Source organism: Quercus suber, unplaced genomic scaffold, assembly GCF_002906115.3.
Source record: "Quercus suber isolate HL8 unplaced genomic scaffold, Cork oak 2.0 scaffold_52, whole genome shotgun sequence".
NCBI lineage: Eukaryota > Viridiplantae > Streptophyta > Magnoliopsida > Fagales > Fagaceae > Quercus > Quercus suber.
Window position 1 is genome coordinate 1,378,356 of NW_027069517.1, and position 23,790 is coordinate 1,402,145.

A 23,790-nucleotide genomic window follows, 5' to 3' on the forward strand; every position below is an offset into this window, starting at 1 on the left:
CAAAGATAACTATTCAGCAAAACAAGAAAAAGATGACTCCGCAGTGTATGCGATCATGTGTTGGGTGGGTTTAACTTTAATCACTGCCCCAACTGTGCAGTCATGAAAGATTCTCTTGCTTTTTTATAAAAGGACAGCTAGCAAAATCAATTACCGAAAACTTTGAACAAAAAATTTGAAAAAAAAAAAAAAAATCCAGTCAGCAAGAAAAAAAAAGTTAGAAAAAATCCTTTGGCGGCACCGAACAAATTGTAAGAAGAGAAAGTCAGGAAAAAAGCAGATAAGGTCTAAAGACTCAAAACACGTAAACAGTAAACAAAAGTACAAAACCGTGTCTGAGACGTGGTAGTTGCGTAATTATGTCCAAACCAAAAGTCCCATATTGTAAATTGGAACGTATATGATAGTTACAATTCCATTAGTAATTGTGCTTCATATTACATTAACAGACCAATACCAACCGTGTTGTTTGTCATCTCTCTGTGCTGTGCGTTTCACACAATTCCTCCTCTGCCAGCCACACAAAAAACCAAAAAACAAAAAATTCTTTCTTCTTCTTCTTTGATTGTCTAAATTCATACATATCAATCTCATGGAGGATCGTAAGGAGGTGGGTTTTCTTTTTTCTTCTTTCTCTGTGTTTTGTGTTTGTATTTATTTATTTATTATTTTTGTTTTGCTGAGTTGTGTACTTGTTTGTTTGCTAAGAAAGATGATGGAGAACACTAAGAAATTTATGGATTCAAGAAGTATATGCTTCATGCTCTTTTGGGTTTGGAAAGGATACTAATAAGAGTTTAAGTTCTTTTTTGGTTTTGTGTTTATGTTCTTGTTGGACTCCGATAAGTGGACATTAATGATTAATGTTTACTGATCAGTTCACATGCACTAGAAACTAAAGGTTAAAGTACTCAAATATAAAATTGTTCTTCGTTTTTTATTTTCCTGCGTTTTCTTGGCCCCAAACGGAGTATGAAGTTCTTTTTCAGTCTGATATATATACTGAAATGTATACGCTTACAGGAACTTTATACTTATTGTTATGGTGTTATTCAGTTGAGCTTTATGATTTTTAACTCGGTTTTAATCTATTTTATTATTTTAGAGGAATATTGCTGAAATTAGAAACAAATTAGAGCTATAAATTCTCATTCTAATGGCCATTTTTCTTCTGAAAAGTCAATTCTTTGTTTTTTTTTTTTTTTTTTGTTGATTTTTTCAACCTCATGAGACATTCAGACAAGTAATCATATCAGTTCACCTTTTTTTTTTCCTTTTTTGTTCTCATTCAAACATGAGAAATAGTCAAAGCTGCCACCTTTATAATTTTTATTTTTTCAGTCTTTGGATTTTTAATATTAACTCCTGTCATCATCAATTACATCTATGTATTTGGAAGACCATATCCAAGGCGTGATTTTTATTTTAGATATTCCAAACTGACAGTTTTGGAGAAGAAAGAAGTAGGAGTCATAATGAAGGTGAATGTAATTTACTTCTTTATTTTGTCTACTTTTGAACATCATGCAAAAGGGTTTTCTAAGTATTTGTCATGAACATGAAGTAGGATCATTGTTGTAATATATCGATTATGTGGATTGGATTAGGTGAGTTTCATGCTGTCATTGATATGCAGAAGTATGTAGAGTCCCACATTAGGTGTTTACTATGTCAATATTGGCCTTATAATTGATTATAAGACATCACTTGATTAGCTTTTTTTATGGCTTTTTATCAAGAACTTGATTATGTGATTGTGAAGTTTCCATTAGTACATTTTAGTATTTTACACGCCCTTTTTGGCTCTTGGAATGTGAATTGGTAGCAATTCAGGAGTTCTTTTGAATTTTTTGAAATGTGTGATTAATTAAAGGTTGTAGTCCACGGAAAAGCAGCATTGATGCTTATAGTTAATGTAGCAATGAATTTTTTTGATGCTGTATGAAAAACTTTAATGTTTTTATGCAGAAGAATGCTCCTTGGCTATCAGTGCCACAATTTGGGGACTGGGACCACAAAGGACAGGTCCCAGATTACTCTCTCGATTTCTCAAAAATAAGGGAAAATAGGAAGCAAAACAAGAGGGATGTATCTAGAGCGAGTCTTGGAAATGAAGAAGAGCTCATTGCTTCTACCACCACCACCACCACCACCAACACCAACATCGATGCAAGCACCACAAATAGTGATGACCAACACCACCACTACCATCAGGGCCAGCACTCTCCAACTGTAAGATTCTTGTCTAGCTTTCTGCTTTGTTACATAATGCACTTTTTTTTGTGACATTGTTTAATAATGTTGCTAGTACTACTAGACATGTAGTAGTTGGTGGTCATAAAGGAGAGGAACATAATACTACTATTCAATAACTACGATAGTGGCGTACATGTGGTAGGATGTTGGAAAATTTTCTGAGTTGGTATTAAATACAGTGGGCCAAAGCTGCTAGTGCCTGATGTGTAGGGTAGAACTTTCTTTTAGCCTATTTTATGAGCTTTGATACGGTTAATTTGCTGTAGGGAATTAGGGGTAAAACTTAGGTAGTCTCGAAGCAGTGCTCTGGGCTCTTACACAGTGGGTGGGCCTTACACGTGGGTTCTATCATGGAGCCCACCCACTTTGTGAGAGCCTGAAGTACTGCTCCGGGACTATCTAAGTTTTTTCCGGAAATTAGATATTTCAAAGCACACACATGAATGCAGATAAATTTATTAGCTGAATGTCCTATGAATTATATCGTGATTGCTTCAACCAAATACATCTAGGGATTTTTTTTTTTTTTTTTAACAATTGTTGACATGATCTGTTGTTATTAGCGATAAATAATAAAAGTGATATACCAAGATGAAAGCGATTGGTTCAATCTTTTTTTTTTTTTTTTTTTTTTTTTTTATACCAAGATGAAAGCGATTGGTTCAATCTTTTTTTTTTTTTTTTTTTTTTTTGTGAATGGGAAAACACACAATATTTTATTCGTAGCAGAGCATGTCAGCAGTGAAAAATGTTTTGTATCTAGCATTACACTTCTTTCAATAGAAGAAAAAGTAGAGCAAATACCCTGTTACATGAGTCAGGTGACAGGTTGTCACAAAAAGAAGGGTTAATCCACTTTGTCTTGATTTGTTTCTGATTTTTCAATATTGTATAAGAATATCGAATTTGGTTCTTCTCGTACTCTATTAAAGCCAAATCTTCTTCACGGAAAATCTGTTTTGTTTAGATCGAGAAAATCCTACGGTTTTATCAAACCATCATAGCATGTGCCATGCTCGGATCCATAGTCAGTCCTCGGATCCATAGTTTAGTCCAATTTCCAATAGGAATAGTTGCCCGTTGAATATGATTTTTTTTTTACATTATTTTTGTACAGATAATCATAATAGTGCCAAAAGGAGTTATAGTTGGCAATTGAATACAATTTTTACCATTATTTTCTTGAGGGTAATAGTGCCTAAAGGAGGCTTGACTCTAGACTAGAATGTAATCTTCCCCATGTTAACTCCTTTTATTGATTGACATATGTAGGTTTTAATCCTAAAAAAATTAGACATGACTTCGCTGCTAAGATATTTGCATTTTTTTAACACTTTCAAAAGACAATACTCACTCGGGCTTCATTTCTTAGGATACGTTTGGTACGCTGTAATAACCCCTGTAATGGAATAGTTATTCATGTGTAATATCAATTCGGTCATTTGGTTGTATGTTTATTACATGGATTAGTTATTACATTGGAATAAATATTCTTTAAATTGAAGAATAGCTATTCCTCTTTAAAATGGATGTAATAGTTATTCCTTAGTATATATAATAGGTTTTAAAATTAATAAATTTCTAAAAATATAAAGTTTCCTTATACATCATCTTTTACAAGTTTTCCATATATAACAACCAAACTTATGAATAGTAATAGTTATTTCATTACAGTGTCTTCTATTCCCAGTAATAAAGATTACTATTCCTAACATAATCTACATTCAGTGTACCAAACGTACCCTTAGTTTAATTTTAAATGTGAAATATAATTGATATCAAGAATTACTATTCAATTTTTTTAGTGCATTCCTTTTCTTTCTTTAATGGGCTTTATAAATGGAACAAAGAAACTAGAATGAATGTCTTTATTAGTATTTTTGTGATTATGGATGCACTATACCCATGTCTCTTGAAAATGTACCACAGCATATGATTTTCTTTTGTTGTCATTCATTAAAACAATTTAATGGACCCATCAACGGTTGGCATGACATTTGATGCGTGCACAAAGTGGAAGAATAATGCAAATACCATTAAAAAAGGGAGAATGATCTAACACTTACCTAGGGTACACGCAAGTCAAGTGGTGCACATGCAACTGATGCTCTCAGCCATAAAATATTGGTTAATCATTGTATTTCTATTGGTTCCATTTTCTTCTAATAATGCAGAAAAGATGTTTCTTCTGCGTGAGGAAAAAACACAAATAAACAATTTTTGTGGGGCTTTGATAGTTGATAGATGCTCGATCATCTCGTAATCAACACGTTTGTTTATGTAATTCAACATCAACTGAAAACAATAACCGGGCGGTGATTGAATGCCCTCTCAAAAAAGGAATTGTATTGTAGAACTCTATGAAATCCAACCGGAAAATTGGTCATATTCTAGGACACTGGAGGAGGATACCCAGAAAGATGGTAGGAAAATAATTTAGGTTTTCATTTCTTCATTTTCTATAAATGATTTATATATAACAGCATGTAATGTATTTTAGTTGATGTGAAAACACGAAAAAGCTTGATAACTGTGATCAGAATCAAAGCCCAAATATTTTTAGGTATAAGAATATTCTCCCTTGTTGGAGTGTTTTTTTAATGCCACCTTTTCATTTTCATTTTGTTTTTTTTAAAGTTCTTTTTTCTGTGTTTATAACTGCTGAATGATTGCAAAATTATTTGTTTTATTTTTTTCCTTGCAGACAAGGAGGAGCTTTCTCAGCTACTTCAACTGTTGCGTTAAAGCTTAAGACTTGAGGACACGTGTTATATGTTTTCGAACTTTAGTGTAACGATATTGTTTTTGGGGCTCTAAATTTCTAATATCTTTTGCTTGTATGTTATGGTTTCTCTGTTCTCTTCCTCACCCTTTGTTTTTTATTCAGATGGGAACGGTTCTATTTCCCACTTAGCTCTTCTCACTTAGAGCATCTACAGAAGTGAAACTAAAAATTTAGTTATTTGACACCGCAAAAAGTTACTTTATCTATTTTACTGACCTACATCCTGCAGCAGTAGATCTATTTAACTTTCAACACAATAAAATAATATAAACATCACAATAAAATAATATATCTACTACAATCTTCCTGATTCTAGTCCAGCAATAAACCAATGAAAATAATCTATAATCACACTTAAAATCAACATGCAATACTACAGAGAAAATTCATGTGAACCAGAATTAATTAGCATACAGTTCAACCCTTGCTCTCAAAGGACATTTTGTGTTGAAGATCAAGATATGGAATCCTTGGACATGAGTTAATAGTGAATTTTAAACCTCCAAATAATCTCAAAATTAAAAGCACGTGTTTAAAGTCTCAAATACACCTAGATTTAGTGAAGTTATTTTAAGTTATAACTTCCATCTGTTCTATGTAGTCCGTTTCTTTAATAGATTCCATGTTCAGTCCCATACAACCGAGCAGTAGGCAAAACCACTACAAACAAAGCTTGACCACCACAAAAAAAGCTTAATTACAAATCAAGCTCCCCCTTGTTCTACCTAATTTGAATGAAAAAGCAGAAGACATAGAATCCTTAGGTCTAGCAAACTAGGCACGATTGAAGATAAATCTCATAACAAGGGCCTTACTGCTGAAAATTTCTTTCAAAGGTAGCTTCCTAACTGACATTGAGAAGCTGTTCCAGGACTATAGTGTCTCTACAGTTACACCTTCTTGATTATCTGAACAACATCCTCATCCTCAAGCTCATGCTCCTGGCATGGAAGAACCATGCATGTATTCAGTCAGCGCATGAAAATTAAATGGATCAAGGGGAAAAAATTTTCACAATTAAAGAAAAATGTAACATCTGAAACTGAGCACAAAGAAGGTCATTGAATAAACCTTGCCAACCCTTTGGGGCTTGTGTTTCGCACTTGACCCCCATACCAAAGCACTGTACACAAAGCCAGAGTAAGCTATCATTGCACAGTCAAGATGATGAAGAAAAAAACATTAAACAAAAAGACGATACTCAAGCAAAATGAAAGAATAAAAAAAAACAGAATGAAGAATGTTTCGGGTAGATGATTACAATGAAATACAGAATTTTTTTTTTTATAAAAATGACTGATCAAAAATTAAAGAAATTATAATTAGTTTTATGTAGCAACTTGGGAGTGACTGCAGAAAATAAGTTGGCTAGCCATCCCACCCCTATCACTTGTTTCAATGGCAATAGTAATACTAAAATACAAGCAGTGGGATATTGTCTTATTCAGTCTAAAGCTATATCCATTTTTTTGAATAGGAAGCATTCATAGCACCTAATTATGAAGGGTGCAGAGAAGTTCCTAAATCGGCTTTCTTATGCTCTCACATTTTACATTTCAAAAGAAGTTAAGACACTTTTTTAGGATAAGAGAAGTTAAAACCAGTGAAAGCATGAAAATCTGTAGGGGTACTTACTACTTAAATTGTTTAACCATATCCTTGTGGATTCGTTCACAGAAGTCCTCAACTGTTTTATGTTTAGATGACAGGATTACAGGATCTTCATAGTCAGGATTCATCCCTTTAGGTTTTGTGTATATGCGAGTCAAATTAAGATATTCCCATATCTTCTCCAGCAGGCCATCAAGATTCCATTCCAGGTGCGCACTGCAGATAGTGATGGCAAAAAACCCAAATAATGATAATAATAACAATAATAAAAACAACAACAAAGCTTTGGGATCAACTGTAATAATAAAAACTGACCACTAAATAAATGAGTTCATAAATGTAACTTATGAACCAACATAAACAGGCATTGGCAAATTTTTTTCCAGGGGGGGTGGGGACTAAGTGGGTATAAAACAGACTGATGCCACCGAGGAAAATCAGAAACAGAGAATGACATCTGGGGACAAGTCAAAAAGGACTCATGACTACATGTTTACTTGAAAACCATAAGGTAGTTCAAACCCAAGACATACAATTTATTGATGTTTTCACACAACATGAACTGCAAAACATTTTACTACTAGGAAAAAGGCAGTAAATTTGGATACTGCCTATGCTTTATTGAGTACACTGCAAGTCTGCAACCTACTAATTTTTCCCAATATAACTTTTTATATTCTGCTGTTAAATATGGGTTATGTGCCTCTGTCACGGTTTAAAGTTATAATTTGTTCGTTGGCTTTCTTTTATTTTTCTTATAAAATACTCCCTCCGTCCCACTTTGTTTGTCCTTTATTCCATTTTGGGATGTCCCAAAATATTGTCTTGTTTCTAAAAAATAAAAGTCATTTACTTACTAATGTTCCTATTATACCCCTATTAATTTACTAATTCAATTTTTTGATAAATTTATTTAAGGGTAGTTTTAGAAATTTATACATTTTTAAAAGGTAGACAAAATAATAAATGATGTTCTCTTAAAAAATTTGACTTTTCAAACAGGACAAACAAAGTGAGACTGAGAGAGTAGTAAATAAAATATTTTATTATCATTTCTTTTTGGATTTGTAGAGACAGAAGTGTGCATAAATTGTCATTTACGATGGGTGAAATGAAGGCTCCTCAAACAAACACCATGAGTTGAGGAAGTCCAGAAGGATTGCAAAGGAACAGATGAATTGTTGGAGAAAGCTGGACAGTGAGGTTGAGATCCTTCTTTACTAAGACAACGTTTGTTTGAGAAGTACTTCCTCCACTCATGTAGTGGAAGAGATTCTAGAGAATGCATCAATTTTTCTCTCTTGGTCTCTGCACCGGACAAACCAAAAGGTCCAGAACACATTATTTGTTTTTAAAAAAAAAAAAAAAACAATAGGTTGCTAACTATTATTGGTTTTTGCTGAAGGTGGGTTACTCAGTAAGTTCATCATATACCTATTAATGATGACTTTTGTCCCCTTGCCCCTGCACTGGAGTCTTCGATGGGACTTCGAATCTACACTTCACAGTCTTCAATTAATAGGTTGGACTTCAAAAACTATGAAGGTCTTGTGCCATAAAATCTTTAAGACTTTATGGGCTTGCGAAATGGTTAGTTCTTTAGATCATATGGTCTAGCACCATCAATCATCAAATACATTTATCCATAAGCCAAGAGATTCATGGTTGATCTGGAATGGGAAGGCTTTTTTTTGGTGTGTGTACGGATGCTATGTCTTCCTTATCTTATTATGAACAGATGAACTTTTTGAATTTTTTGAGAGTATTAAAGACGAACAATAGTAGATTAGTAGTCCTATATCTATTTTGAATTTTTTTTTTTTTGAGAGTATTCTTTTTTATTTCTATTTATAAACTTTGCAAAAAATTATGTTAACATAAATTTTAAAAAGCTTCGATTCGCATGTGACTGTTTGGGCTACCCAAATATTTGAGTTTAATGGAATGCAATTTACTTTCTTAAGTCTGTAAGTAAAAGTACCCACACAATGACTTCAATACTATCAAAGTTTTTTTTTTTTTTTTTTTGGGTGCTAAGTTTCATTACACTTTTAACTATTTTGGTGGTTAGCAATTGCATAAAATTACGCAGCTCTTTTTTTTTTTTGGGTTTAGTGTCATAATTTTTCACTCATTTTAATTTGAGGTTTACACGCTTTCCCACAAAATTTGTGCATTTAAAACTCTACTAATACGATCAGAATTGTCATAAGGCTAGCTACAAAAAATGAACAAATCTACACATGAACATATGATTTCAATTATTTCGATGTTTATTTTTTGGAGCTAGACTTATGACACTTCTAGCCATATTAGAAGTTTTAAAATGCACAATTTTTGTAAGAAAACGTGTAAGTCTCAAATTAGAATGAGTGAAAAATTATGACACAACCCACAAAAAAAAAAGCCTCAATTCAATATCTTATGAAACACTCAAAATGAAATCAGGAAGGGGGAAGTAAAAGGCAAGGGAAGGATCTAAATAATGAGAAACTTTCAAATACGGAGAAAACCATACCTGATTGGACAGTAGTGAGGAAGTTTATCCAAAATCTCCAGCTCTTCCAGAGTAATCTGATCAATCTTGTTCACAACATAGATGCAAGGCATATATATTCTACTGCCTTCAATGACATCTATAAGGTCATCTGCAGTTGCATCATACCTAAGAGTAATATCGGCATTATGAATTCTGTATTCACTACATATTGCCTTCACAGTTTCAAGGTCCAGATGTGTGTTGGCAACTGTTGAGGTGAAGTTAATTCCACCCTTATCTTTCTTTCTGAAAGTCAGGTTGGGTGGTTCCTTGTTCAACCTGTATTAAGAATATATTAAAAAAATATCCAAAGAACTAAAAAAAAGAACGAGGAAGAGAAAATATGTAAGCAATTTCCATGAAGCAAATAAGTAATGGAAATGCAACTCAGAAGCACTGTGCTATGCAAAGTGAAATGTAGGAAGCAGCAGAGTTCATAAATCAATAAAGAGAACAGCATCCATGATAATACACAGATAGAAATTAATACGCTGAAGTATATTGCCACTAGACAATTGAATAAATTTCATCAAGTAGTGTACCTATACACTCCAAATCATCATAATGATAATATCCTGTTTCAATCAACTAGCACTAAGTATCCCTTCCACCTTTACAAAATTACAAATAAAAATATGTAGTAATGTCTAGCCCACCATGTATTAGAGTTGAGGGCAGCATTTTTCAGATTGACTCCTCTCCTACATCATACACCCACAGAAATATAGTTTTCTGGACTGAAAGGCATGTATCAAGTTGTCACTGTCACTTTGTGTCTGAGTAACAAGTTTTGAAGGCAGAAGAATACTTTAAGGCATGATAACACCTCAGTCTCAAAAACTTATTCCATGAGTTCATGTTATAGAGTGATAATAATCCATTTGTTAGACCACGTGCAGGTAGAAACTAGACCACACATTTGCTAGAATAACAAATAGAGTAACTGTACAAAGACAGAAATTATAACCATGCACATATTACCTTATGCCAAATCCCTCAAGCTCTTTCTCTATCAAACGTTTGTGAGTTATTGGCTTTATTGCATCAAGAACAATTAAAATGCAATTGCATGTTCTAGCAGTGCTAATAACCTGCATTTGCAATGACAGTTCAATAGAAGATCTAATTTCATGGGCATATGAAGAATATATATGCATTAGAAGCATTTAACACCATGCCAAATAAATTGTGCGCCTAATTAAGCCTTAATTAGTAATACAGAGATAGGGGGCAAAAAAAAAAATCTTTGCAGAAACACAAGTATACCAAAGATATACTAGCTATCTCTGAAATATTCATTCAAGTTGAATATAAACAACCAAGACTTAGCATCCTTATTTTTGTTTGATCAGTAATGGAACACGCAGTATCCTTGTAGAAACAATATCTGCAATATTTCGTACCAGATGTCAAAAATTCAAAGAAAAAGTTAGGCATCAAGTTCATAGATGTTACAGGCATTCTTGAACCCATTCCTCTATATAGGTATAACCGTATAAGTATTACCCTATTCCACAGGGCTTTCAACCAACAATCAAAAAGAAAGAAGAAAAACTAAGCCATGTTTCTTAATAGCAGTTGCCGTGCATGGAAGGTCTGGAGGTTGGCATGTGTCTATCTGTCAGATTTCTGTTACCCGCAAATTTTGGGATGCAATGATGAAGTTAAGACATCAAACAGGTCCAACTTCTGTTCTTTCAAGAATTGGTGTTAAATGCACTGATAACTTGAATTTTTATTTTTTATTTTATGATGTGGAACCTCACCCAGTGTCTCCCAAACCTCTCTAATCAAGGTTGTAACACAGGCAGGGCCCTTTGGACACACTCCTAGAAAGGAAACTATGAATACACAACCCCACCCGCCAAAACCGTGTATTAGGTAATCTAGGGAAACTCCTAGTGGGGATCAAACCCGGGATGTCTAGGTCTACAACTCACCCAAGCCTCCAACCACGAGGCTGCACCCTGATGGGTATACTACTAACTTAAATTAAAGACCAAACTTTAAATATCATCATGACATATAACTGTCAATATCAGTTTCCGGACTGACCCTGGGATCAGCAACATGCAAATATATGACAACAGATAGGGAAAATATCCTGACAGACTTTTCATGCAGTGCAAGCTCATTCCTTATTTACATTGTAGGACACATTGGTCAAGTTCACGTCAAGGACCAATAGCAAGCATGTCCAACACATATCCTATAGCCATACCCAAGTTTCCTGCTGTCCAGGACAACTATAATACTTTTCATTTATCAAATTACAACACGCATAGGTCTTCTAGCCTCAAAAACTGAAATAGAAACTTCCAATTTTAAAGGCATTTGATTTCCCATTTCTTCCCTTTGAGGAAAGACATATGCTAACTACATCTTTCATAGATCAATATGCCCCAAAACAGACAACCAAATTAGGGGAAGATGTCTTACCTGCCTTCCTCTACCCTTTCCATCCTTAGCACCCTCAATAATTCCAGGGAGATCCAACAACTGCCAATCAAAAAATAAAAATAAATAAATAATTAATAGGAGAGAGAGACTGTCTCACAAATAAACATTGGAAGTGCAAGTGTGTAAAGGAAAAAAAATCCAAGAAGACTTCACTCATCAAAGGGATGTTGCAGTATCTAGTAAAAATTAAATTTCTGTAAACCTTCTGAATGATCTCATGATAAACTGGGAAGGGCAAATTGGAATCACAATTTGAGAGAAATCTAATCTATCACAACTTTAAGAATTAAATTTTTTACAACTATTTAAGAGAAAAACAAAAGGAGGTGTAAAGGTGGGGGAAGAAAGAAGCCCAATCTCCCCTCAATAATGTGCAACACTGCACACACAGAGGTGGCTGCTTTTTAAATGAGATAAAACCATTCAGAGCATAGAGCAATAATTAAACAAAGCCAACAGATAAGATTGCACTGAAAAAACAGAAACATCCATGCTTACCTGAATTTTAGCTCCTCGATACACAATCACACCTGGGATGCAAGTTAAGGTAGTAAATTCATAGGAAGCAACCTGTAAACCATAAAAAACACATGACCTTCAGAAGAACTATGCAAATAACCTACAAGAAGCTTTCATAATACACAGTTTTCATCATTACCCCTCTTCCCCCTTTGCGAACAGAAGCAGAAGGAAACAAAAAATAACAATAAACATATTCCACAGTGAAAGGAATGTACACATAATTAACATGCTAGGACATCCACCAAGACAGATGTTTAGAGTCAACAAGCTGCTTGCTTGCACAAGATTTAATTCATACACAATGATATTTGTATTTATACAATTCCAAACAGTATATTTTGCTTGCTGCATTTCAAAACAGAAGCCAAAGGTACCAATGACAACAATAAAAGATTCCACAGTGAAAAGAAAATAAAATAAATATGCTAAGACATCCACCTAGACAGATTGTTAGAGCCTATAAGTTGCTTGCTTGCAAAGTAAATACTTCATAGACAATGATATTTGTAGTTATGCATTTCCAAACAGCCACATTTTTCTTGTTTTATGAGGTGATTGTGCATCCATTCTATTGTTCATTCTTTAAAAACTTCAACCTCATTCTAAGCTCACCTACATTTGTCTGGAAAATTTTTTATCTTTATTTTTTTTACGTCAGAACTGGAATATAATTCGCTAAGTCGTAGCATAAAGTTCATTAAAAAATACATAAAAAAAGATGTCCAAGGAGATGGAGGTGACAGAATGGACAAGTTTTGCTGGAGACTTTCATCCCGAGAGATGTTTGATGTTCACTCCTATTACAAGGCTTTACACTCCAGCTCACATATTTCCTTTCCATGGAAAACTGTGTGAAAACCAAATGTGCAACAAAAGTTAGTTTCTTTCTGTGGACACAGGCGTGGGGAAAAATTTTAACTATTGAAAATCTATGAAGGCGAAAAATCGAAGTCCTAGATTGGTGTTGCATGTGCAAAAGGGCTGGGGAGTCTAATAATCATTTACTCTTACATTGCTCGGTTGCTACAGCGCTGTGGAATATGGTGTTTTCACTTTTTGGGGTATATTGGGTTATGCCAAGAGGTGTTGTGGAGCTGCTACTGCTAGATAGTTGGCCGGGCAAGTTTAGCAAGCAGAGAAATGTAGTGATTTGGAACATGATCCCCCACTGCCTTATGTGGGGTACTTGGCGAGAAAAATGCTCAGACCTTTGAAGGGAATGAAGGATCAATCCAGGACCTTGAGCTCTACTTTTTCCAGACCTTATTTGAATGGACCAATGCAACGGGTGTTTTCACTTTTTTTTTTTTTGATAAGTAATAAGACTTTTATTCAACAAGAAGAACGCAAACAGCCATTACAGGTGTTCATGATGGTGAACACAAAAAACAGCAAACAAAAACAACTAAAAACAGAATAAGAGAAACAACTTAAGAGGCACTACTAAGGGTAGAAAAGAACTCCAAAGTAGAAGAACAGTTTGAAAAACCCCAACACTTAGCCCATTCAAAAAGAGTATTTCGGCTGATCGCTTGTAACTGATCAAGCGTTCTCTCCAAACTCTCAAAAGAGCGCCGGTTTCTTTCCAACCAATTTTTTTTTTTTTTTTTTTTTTGTAATTATTTTAGGTTACTTTATGTTCATTATTGTGTGCATGAAGTAATCTATTCTCATAATAAATACCATTACTTGTAAAAAAGAGATAAATAATATAAATTACATTATACCATTATCTTTATAGTATATATACATATACATACACACACACACACACACACATATATATATATATATATATTGTTTTAGTTAATTGTGGTAAATGTATTTTTTGATAAGTATATATGGCAAAATGTATTTCTCATCAAAACAGGTTGAACCGGCGAACAGACTCCTTTCTGGTTCACGCAGAGGCTCGGATTTTAAATATTGATATAAAATATGTAATGAGATATATCTGCAATATCTTTATTATGCCGATTAACATATTGATGACGAATTATCTTGTGATTTATTTGTTATATATTTTGGTCAAATTTATATTTATTTTAAGACATCATTTAAAATGTGTATTGTAACCATGAGTAGAATACATGTGGTAGATCCTGAGTAGTTTGGAAAAGGACTCATTCATTTGGGATTATGTCAGCTGCGTATTCATACCCATGAGTTTGTGATTTATCTACTAGTTAATGGATATCAGAATACTTGCTACTAAATTGAATGGGGCTTTGCCTGCCCATGACCTCTATCTTAATAGTAGGGGTGGCTCTTGTTCATCCACTCAAACGGACATTGTTTGTCTGCTACTCAAATACAAATCCAAGATCTCTTTTCTTAGATAGAGAGCCTGCAGAGAGCATGTTGAGAAAAAGCAGCCTTATCATTTAGTATAAGCCAGGTAATGGGTTTTGAGTCCCCTTGAGTTAATTGTTTGTCATTTTCCGCACAAAGCTACAAGCTTTCATGATATCTCCAATGTATTGTATAAGGCCCTTTTGAGTTTGAATGTGCATTTGCACACTTTTGTGTTTAACACACGTTTTTCCCTTCTTAACACTAGATATGTGTTTCTTTGAAATGACAAGAAACCTATTATCTTTTCAAGAGCCACTGTAGAGCAATTTTGGTTTGTCTTATCAAACACTAGGTTGTAGGTACCTAATGTCGTGTACACTGCAGATTTCTCTATTCAGCAATTGAATACTTTCATTGCAAATGTTCAATATTTTAAGATAAATGGTTTATAAATTGATTTGCATTGAAATGATTAGTTGTAATTTTTTCTAAAAATAGATTTTTGTTTTCCTCTTTGATACCGTAACTTGGACATCGTGGTATGTTTCCCTTTAAACATTTGATCAGCTTTGTCCCGTTGGTGTGTCACTCACCGGAAGAAGGCAAAACAAATTGTTGAAACATGGGATAAGCTTTTCAACTCTTCTCAGAGGGAGCAGCGTGTTTCTTTTCTGTATTTGGCTAATGACATTTTGCAAAATAGTAGGCGAAAGGGCAGTGAGTTTGTGAATGAATTTTGGAAAGTTCTTCCTGCAGCTCTCAAGCTTGTTTACGAAAATGGTGATGAGCATGGAAAGAAAGTGGTAACCAGACTGGTAAATCCTTTATTCATTATATGAATTGTCATCTTGTAATTTCTTGTCTTTCGTATTGCATTAGGTAATAATTGAGAAGTCAGAAGTTACTATTTATATGCATGCTCAGAAAAAAAAGTGTGTTAAGATCTCAATTGATCTAACTGAATTAAGGGATGGTTGTATAGTGTGTAAGTGGGTAGGGCACATCAAGGGGACCTGAAGCTCCTAAGAAACGAGAAGGAAGAAGATAGAACTTGAACAAATTAGACTTAGGCCTTTTTAATCCCATTACTCAACCCTCTAAATACCAGATTACTCAGTTGGTTAACAACCTAACAACCTAAGCAACTCAATCTAACCAACTTGTAATTAATCCATGTGATGAATTCCAATTAGTCACATGGTTAATCCAGTTGGCACAATGACTAACTCTAGTGTACATACTACAGATGGTACAGTCAGCTACTGCACAATACCAGCACCATTATCTTGCTTGTTACACATTCAGCCAGTTCAGCTAGATACATACTGATACACAGGATCCAAGCCTTGCAGTAACTCATATTGCCACTATAGCAGTGTAGCAGCCCTTGACAATGCAGCTTAACATTCCTTATGAACTTAAGCACAATACAGCTAACTCATAGCATTAGGGTCTTAGCAGTGTGTGTATATTATTTATGTATGTGCATGCATGTCTATGTAATTAACTTGGGGCTCAGGTGATTAATTTTACTTGTTCTGTTATGGGTGGTGCTTTTCTTTCTTCTTGTTATGGTGGCGTTCAACCACTTGTGGTTTGTATGCGAACTATTTCTGTTCTCCACTGAATGCCTAGGGGCTTGTTTGGTTAGAGAGTTTAAACAACAGTTTTTAGTTTTTAAACATTGAAAACTGTGGGCCAAAAAAAAAAAAAAATTGGTAGGAGAGTTTAACAAAGAGTGTTTGAGTCATAGTTCTCAATTTAGAGTGTTTAAACACTGTATCTTGGGAAAAACTCAAGAGGAGTTTTCAGTTTTCAGTTTTCACATCCTTTTGAAAACCAATTCCAACTCTCTTACCAAACGGGCCCGAGTCCACTTTATCCTATTTCTTCTTCTTTTAAGAGTATGATTTTTATCAACTAGTTTCCATATATGAGATCTTCTTTCACTTGCACTGAAGTAGGACTAGATATTTCCTGGTAGTAGTTGTTAGGTCTTGGATCAGTCTTTCTAAAGGTCAACTGATATCCTGAAATTGGTATGTGGTTGTCAGTTTTTAATATGAATTGATTCTATCAAAATGGTGCCAAAAAATGGTATGCAACTGATATCTTTGACATTGATTCACACTTTGCCCTAGAGTGCTTGTGACACGGTAGCCAGAACCCTGTCCATAATAAAATTAAAGGGATATACATATATATATTATATTATATTATATTATATTATAATTATGAGTGTATTCATAAAATGAGTAGCTGAAACGAGAATATTAAGATGGTTAAGTTGAAATACACTGAAAGATAGGATTTGAAATGGGGAAATTTGCTTAAAGATAGGGGTCACCCCTATTGATGAAAAGGTGAGGGAGAGTCGCGTGAGATGATTAGATCATGTTTAGAGGATGGCGATTAATGCACCTATGAGAAAGAGTGAGTTAATTCATTGAGGGAAATGAAAAAGGTAAAGGAAGACCAAAAATAACATTAGTAAGAAAAAAGTACATGTCAATTAACTGAATTAAGGAAATAATAGAGAATGACTTTGGATTAGAATAGAATGGTGGAAAATAATACATGTGGCCGACCTTGACTCATCTATTGAGGATCCATATCCGGGCCAAAAAAATTTAGGATCACCGCTTGGTTGTTGCTACTGTTATTGTGTGGGCACACGCATATAATGTGTATATGATATGTATATTTTTATACATTCAATATATATGGGGTTAGTCCCATTATGTTTGATGTGGACAATCGGGCAGGACTGAAATTTTCGTACATTTGAGGATATGGAGACAGCAGGAGCCCGATTGTTAGCTTTGTTTAGCGGTTATTTATTTGATTGGTCTCGAGCATGGGGATTCACTCATACCAGTTTCCTTCTGAATTTATGGAGTCAATTGTCTCTCTATTTAAAATTTTCCTTTTGTATTCTTTAGACTGCTGTGTCCATTGTACATTGAGTAGTCTTTTTGCAATAAAACATATCTTACTTTTATATATTTATATAAATGGGTTGAGAAACTGTGACATAGCCAAAGTTCTGTCAAGAAGACCTTAGATGTAATGGGGCCTGTAGCTGTTGTCTGCTACATCACATTATAGTTGGTGCCAGCTAAGTCTGAATTTTCCTCTTTTTATTTATTTTTTTTAAATGCTTTTAATCTATTTGATGTAAGGATGTTATAAAGTGAAAATTCGGGTTCTTTGACTTTTACAAAAGTACACTCTTTTTGGGATGCACAGAAACGGAAAGAGCATCGCTCCATTTAGGATGGATGGAGCAATATTTACACACACACACACGCACACATACATATATAGACACAAACCCATGCACACACCCCTTCCAGCTTTTGCTAACATTTTCAGTTGATTAATTTCACTCTTATAGTTGATGTTATTATACTGGACTTCAGATTTTAACCTGTAAAAAGATTCTGGCCAAAAGAGTATTTTGATCAGGATGCCACAATCTATGGTATCCATCATGATAGGATATCATGCTGATGTGATTTAGATTTGAATCCCTTAAATTTTTTTTTTTATTTCTTATTTTTCTTAAATTTTGAGTTAGACACCATCACAACCACCCTCAACCTATTCACCAACACCTTAGACAGTAACTTGTAAACACTGCCCACCAAACTAATAGGCCGAAAATCCTTAATATTGACAGCATCAGATTTCTTAGGAATAAGTGTGAGGAAAGAAGCATTAAGAGACCTTTCAAAAACTGAAAACCTATGAAAATGCTTAAAAACAGCCATCACATCATCCTCCACCACCCTCCAACATTTATGAAAAAATGCCATGGTGAACCCGTCCGGGCCAGGGGCTTTATCCCCCTCCATCTCTGCCAACGCCTGGGAGACTTCTTCTTTCGAGAACTCCCTCTCAAGGGACAACCTATCATCCTCCCCAATACTAGCAAAATCCAACCCATCCACAGTTGGACGCCACGTGTCCGTTTCTGTATAAAGTTCCTGATAAAATTGGACCACCTGAGCCCGCACAGCAGGTTCATCCTCATATAATACCCCATCCACCTCGACACTACTGATATGATTAGCTCTTCTATGTGAATTTGCTAATCTATGAAAGAAGCGTGTGTTGTTATCACCTTCCTTCACATACAGAGCTCGGGACTTTTGTCTCCAAAAAGTCTCTTCCATTGAAGCTAAAACTTCAATCTCACCTTTAACCTGAGTGCGGCGAGCTTGATCCTCATGCGAAAGGCCTAGAATGTCTTCCTTGGCATCCAAACCCAATAATTCAGACAGCAAACTCTTCTTCTTAAAAGCCAAATCACCAAAAACCTCCTTATTCCACTTTTTTAGATCTTCTTTAAGAGCCTTTAATTTTGCGCCAAAACAAAGCTAGGTGAACCCGTAAAGCAATACCTGATCCACCACTGTTGAACCATCTCAACAAAACCCTCCACCTTTAACCACATGTTCTCAAACTTAAAAGCACCGCGCCCCCTCCCCAGAACACCAGATTCCACCAAAATCGGACAATGATCAGAAATAACCCGAGGAAGCACCCTCTGAGACACGTTTCCAAAATGATCCTCCCAATCCGCAGATACCAATGTCCTGTCAATTCGGGACATAGACTTCGGTTCGGAATCCCTAAACCAAGTGAAAGAAGCCCCCTCTAATGGTAAATCCACTAGGAAATTATTTTCTATAAAATCTGAAAAAGCAAACATGGCTGGGCTGAAAGAGTCACAGCCAAGCCTCTCGCAAGGATATCTAATAACATTGAAATCACCAAATAAAAACCAGGACTTGTTCCAACGAGTACGCACCCTTGATAACTCCTCCCACAAAACAGCCCTATGAGGGTCTGCGTTTGGACCATAAATGCCAGTACAAATCCATTCAAATCCATCCACAACACCCCTAAAAAGAACACTAACTGAAAACTGACCAACCAAAACATCAATTTTTTCAACCACCCGCTTATCCCAGACCAGCAGAACCCCCCAGATGATTGAACCGCATCCAAAACAGCCCAATCATTGAAAGGACTACCCGATAAGCTTCGCAAGACAGCAGAGTTTACTGAAGAAAGCTTAGTTTCCTGGAGACAAACAATATCACACCTCCATTCCTTAAGAAGATTCTTGCAAACCTCTCTCTTTCGGGGATTATTCAACCCCCTAACATTCCAAGAAAGAAGTCTTAAAGTCATTTAAAACTGCCAACAGCCCCCAAACTGTTCGACGAAACTCTATAACGAGAAGAAGAGCCATTGTAATTTACAGTGGAAACTAGACCCCGAAGTTCTCTAAGACCTTTCTAATTATTTGTTTGGATTTGATCGATAGATGTTCTTCTCTTGAGTCCTAGTTTTTTATGTGTTTTCTTGTTTCTTTTGCACACTGTCGGTGTGCTTGGATTTGTATTCTTTTTTTTCCAATGATGTTAATTATATATCAAGTATCCAACAATTACCAAAAGCAGCTTTTTCATGTTTTTCATTTGAAACATAAGTCAAAGAGCAACAGCAGGAGTTGCACTCAAAACACCCATGTAATCAACTGTCAAGTAAAATATTCAATCTACAGTTTAATCCTTGTATCAGTGGTACTGTGGCTGTCAACTTCCAAAATAAACGAGATTTTGTGGCATTTAAACCAAGTACCCGTCATATGAACCCTTACGCGAAGTTAACTGGAGAATTCTTCTTTTCTTTTTTTGGATAAGGTTAGCCAGAGATTTTGCGACCAGCCAAAATTCCCATCCCATTGCTTAAGTATGAACATAATTGTTTAGGAGCCATTATAATGTACGCCTAAAAAAATTATAACACAAAGCAATCTGTTCCATACTGCAGAACAGCCAAAAGGACGAAACGTTATGAGTTGGGGAAAAAACCACTTACCTCTGAAAAGGTCCCTGTCAATTTATTTAACAGTGTAGATTTCCCTACTGAAGGGAAACCCACTAGACCAACTCTTGCATCTCCACTTTTAGTAACATCAAATCCTTCACCAGCACCACCACCACCTCCCTTTGAGGGAGGCGCAAGGAGTTCCCTCCGTAGTTTTGCAAGCTTAGCCTAGTAATGCATAATCAATAACATATAGATCAGTTCTGTCAAAGAGTATAACAACAAAAAAAAGAATTCTAGAAACTTAACTATAAAGAGTGAAAGAACCATGGAATCAGCATGCAAATCCCCATACAATAAACTTTAACAACAAATGATGACCATAATTTCTGGCTAAACTAATACTGGGGAATCTCGGATGCAAGAAAATTAAAATAGTGGTAAAAACTGCATGAAATTTAACTCCGATTGATACATGTCACAGATGAATGCTTGAGAGTAGTCTAGTCTACTCGTGTAGCAAAGGACCCATGTGTTTATATCCAAAAATGCGCATGTAAAGCACTACATGGAAAGTAAGAGGAACAAGGGACATTATCGTATCAGTGCCTTTTACATGATAAAATTATTAAATTAATACATGGTGACTCAACTTCATACACACACACATGCGCACATAGAGATTAGTAAGTTACATGTGCATCCTATGGGTTTTAAACCCAATACAATGCCCTCCACCCCATTCTGTAGGGGAAGGATGGCGCCATTTGAGTTTTATGTGCATGTACGAATGAAATTTAAGCACATTCCAACCCTTTATTTGACGCAATGAGATGCCATAATGATAAATCAGCACGGTTACAGAGCTGGTGTAACAAGAAGCAGGACAAAGGAGAAATCAGATTATGACAAGTGCACTGTGCAGTTGCAACATACTGCCTTAAATGAATATATTCAACATGGTAGTTTTGTTTTTTATTTTTTTCCTCAAGGTAACAACAACTATGAAGTGCTTTACATTGTAGTAGATAATTCACTTATCCAAGTGTACCCGCCAAAAAAGAAGTGATACAAACCAAAGTGAATAAAAACTTCAGTTGAAGCTTTAAAAAGTATATAGAAAGAAACAAAACGATAATAAAACATCAAAAGCTCAGGGTCAATCGATTTAAAAGGCAGAAAAAAAAAATAAAAAAAAATAAAAAAAAAAAGTGTGTATGCGTCAAATGATCAGTTCATACCTAATAGATTTTGAAAACATTTCAAACATTAATAGTGTAGAGATAATCTTTTCACTATTTGCTTCAACTTTTTTTTTTTAACCAGAACTGTCTACATGATGTAAACAAAGTAACAAACCTATCCAATCAAAACAACCTTCAAGAGAAAGTCTTAGACCAAATATGAGCTTTTACAAACATAACAAGGAGATCCATATTCTAATTATCACAAAATCATTTCACATGATGTATTAACATATGTCCATTAGCAAATGATTTTAAGTAAATAATAAAAATAATAACTATAGTTTTGGATTAGAATCTGTTTTCAAATCAAACAAAGCGAACACAATTTCCTTCGAACTACATACATTAGGCACATGATAATATTTAGCCTAGACTTCTAATTTCACATAGCACAATTCCCAAGCCAGCATAGACAGCTTATCTAGTGCTAAACATTTTAAAGTTCTTATAAAATGTCGACCCTATTCAAATTCAATAAGTCAAGTAATACAAGAATTTTCACAACTGTTGAGGTGGCATGTCATGATTAGTGTATAATAAAAATAGTATCAGTGATGGGACAATGAGGAAAGATGATTGCTCATTCCATTTTCCACATTTAATACACAGAAAATTTTAATGTAAGAAAGAAGAGATAATGAAAACATGAATCTTCACAGTCTTCTGATGAAAAATTATTATGGGTTTTGTTTATATATCATTCTTACTCATCAAAAAAAATATATATATATATATATATTATGGAGTCCAAAAATATCTACCTTGAGCAATCCCAAGTGATGAGCAGTAGCCTTGTTCTTTTGAGTCTTTGCCATCTGCAATGAACACAAAAACCATGTTCATATATTAGTTAATCAAAAAAATCACACATGTATGCCAATGAGCTCAAGCTCAAATGCGACCTTCACTCATTGTAAAAGCAAAGGATCTTGTGAGGTTGTGGGTTCAAGACTCATCAAGTGTGTGTTTAATTGCCAATTAAAAAAAAAAAAATTAAAAATGTCACAAGTATACCCTAAACAACATAAAGATCAACTCTCTATTCACCCAAAAGTCTAGAATCTTACCAAGAGCTAAATTATTATTACAGACTTGTGTTTAGATGGAGGAATACAAGAAAAAGGGAAGATGGCCAAAATATACTCAAATTAGTCCATTCCAGCCACCTTTCCCTCTCCTCTCCCCTAATCTATGTGCTCCAAATGCACTCAAAAAGAAAACTGAGAAATTATTGCGTTTATTCATCCATTGCAAGGGATTTTACGGTCTCCGTATTTTTCATTGTTTCAAATTCAGCAATGAATTGGTTGTTTAGCCGTTAGCTCAAGACATGGAGATTGCGAATGTGGTATAATTTAGAGTCCTTTTTTACTTTGCTTATTTTTGGTGTATTTGATGGAACTTGGGAGAGACATTAGCGAAGTTTGAAGGTCGTTGAGTTTCCATAAAATAGGTTAGGGCCTCCATTCTTTCATTCACTTATATATTCAACATTAATTCCATACTTATGGAAAGAAAATGACAGAACATGACTCTCCAATTGCATTTCTGAGAACATGAAGTACAGGAAAATTATAAACTTGACCCAAGCAACCAAAAAAGAAGAAGAAGATTGATTCTTATTATTGCTAATTATTTTGGACATATCAGAAACTAAAATATGGAACTTAATTTTCTCTTCTAATCCCTTTTCCATTTTTTTGAATAATATGGAAAACATAGTTTAAAACAGAGACTCATAATTATGATTTCCTTCATTTTCCTCCGTTTTTTCAGCAACCAAACGGATTCTAACCACTGACATAAAATTTTAACACAACCGCTTAAATGTAAAGTTGAAATCTAAACTACAAATAGCCATCAAATAAATAAATAAACTCAATTTTTCGTTTTCCTTTTTTGCCTATATTTCCTCTGAAATCTCCGTAACCAAACAGAACCGAAACAAGGCGCTGCTAGGGTTTCACTCCACAAAATGTAAAAACTAGAAAGTGCGTGAGCCATAGGAAATAAATGAATACCTCATCTTCGATGTCTTTGATTTTCTGCATAACCGTCGACATTGTTGCAGCAGATAAGCGTAGAGAGAGAGAGAGAGATTGGGCTGTGACAGTTATGAACTATGAAGTGGTTCTCCTTCGCAGAGACAGAGAGAGAGAGAGAGAGAGAGAGAGGCTGAAGAAGAAGGTACTAGAAAAAATGGAGGCAGAGTTTTCTTTTTTGGGTGCGTA

The 23,790-nt window shown here is 34.8% G+C and overlaps 2 protein-coding genes across 3 annotated transcripts; one reads left to right on the plus strand and one right to left on the minus strand.

The window, feature by feature from the left end:
* The first annotated feature begins 397 nt into the window (after positions 1 to 397).
* On the plus strand, positions 398 to 5,247 carry LOC112007328 (uncharacterized). Of its 2 annotated transcripts, none has more exons than XM_024039666.2 (3): positions 398 to 610; positions 1,972 to 2,232; positions 4,961 to 5,247. In XM_024039666.2, the coding sequence occupies exons 1-3, from the start codon at positions 593 to 595 to the stop codon at positions 5,006 to 5,008; spliced, it is 327 nt and encodes a 108-aa protein (XP_023895434.1). In that variant the 5' UTR covers positions 398 to 592; the 3' UTR covers positions 5,009 to 5,247. The 2 variants fall into 2 exon arrangements, with proteins under 2 accessions (XP_023895434.1, XP_023895433.1); XM_024039665.2 differs by having other exon boundaries at positions 403 to 610; positions 1,969 to 2,232.
* Positions 5,248 to 5,522: 275 nt separating this feature from the next.
* LOC112007327 (developmentally-regulated G-protein 3) lies at positions 5,523 to 23,790 on the minus strand. Its single transcript, XM_024039664.2, has 10 exons — positions 23,581 to 23,790; positions 22,321 to 22,374; positions 20,364 to 20,540; positions 12,150 to 12,221; positions 11,631 to 11,690; positions 10,173 to 10,282; positions 9,171 to 9,470; positions 6,677 to 6,868; positions 6,113 to 6,164; positions 5,523 to 5,982 (listed from the first exon to the last, which is right to left on the minus strand). Exons 1-10 carry the CDS (start codon positions 23,620 to 23,622, stop codon positions 5,932 to 5,934), a joined length of 1,110 nt encoding a protein of 369 aa, XP_023895432.1. The 5' UTR covers positions 23,623 to 23,790; the 3' UTR covers positions 5,523 to 5,931.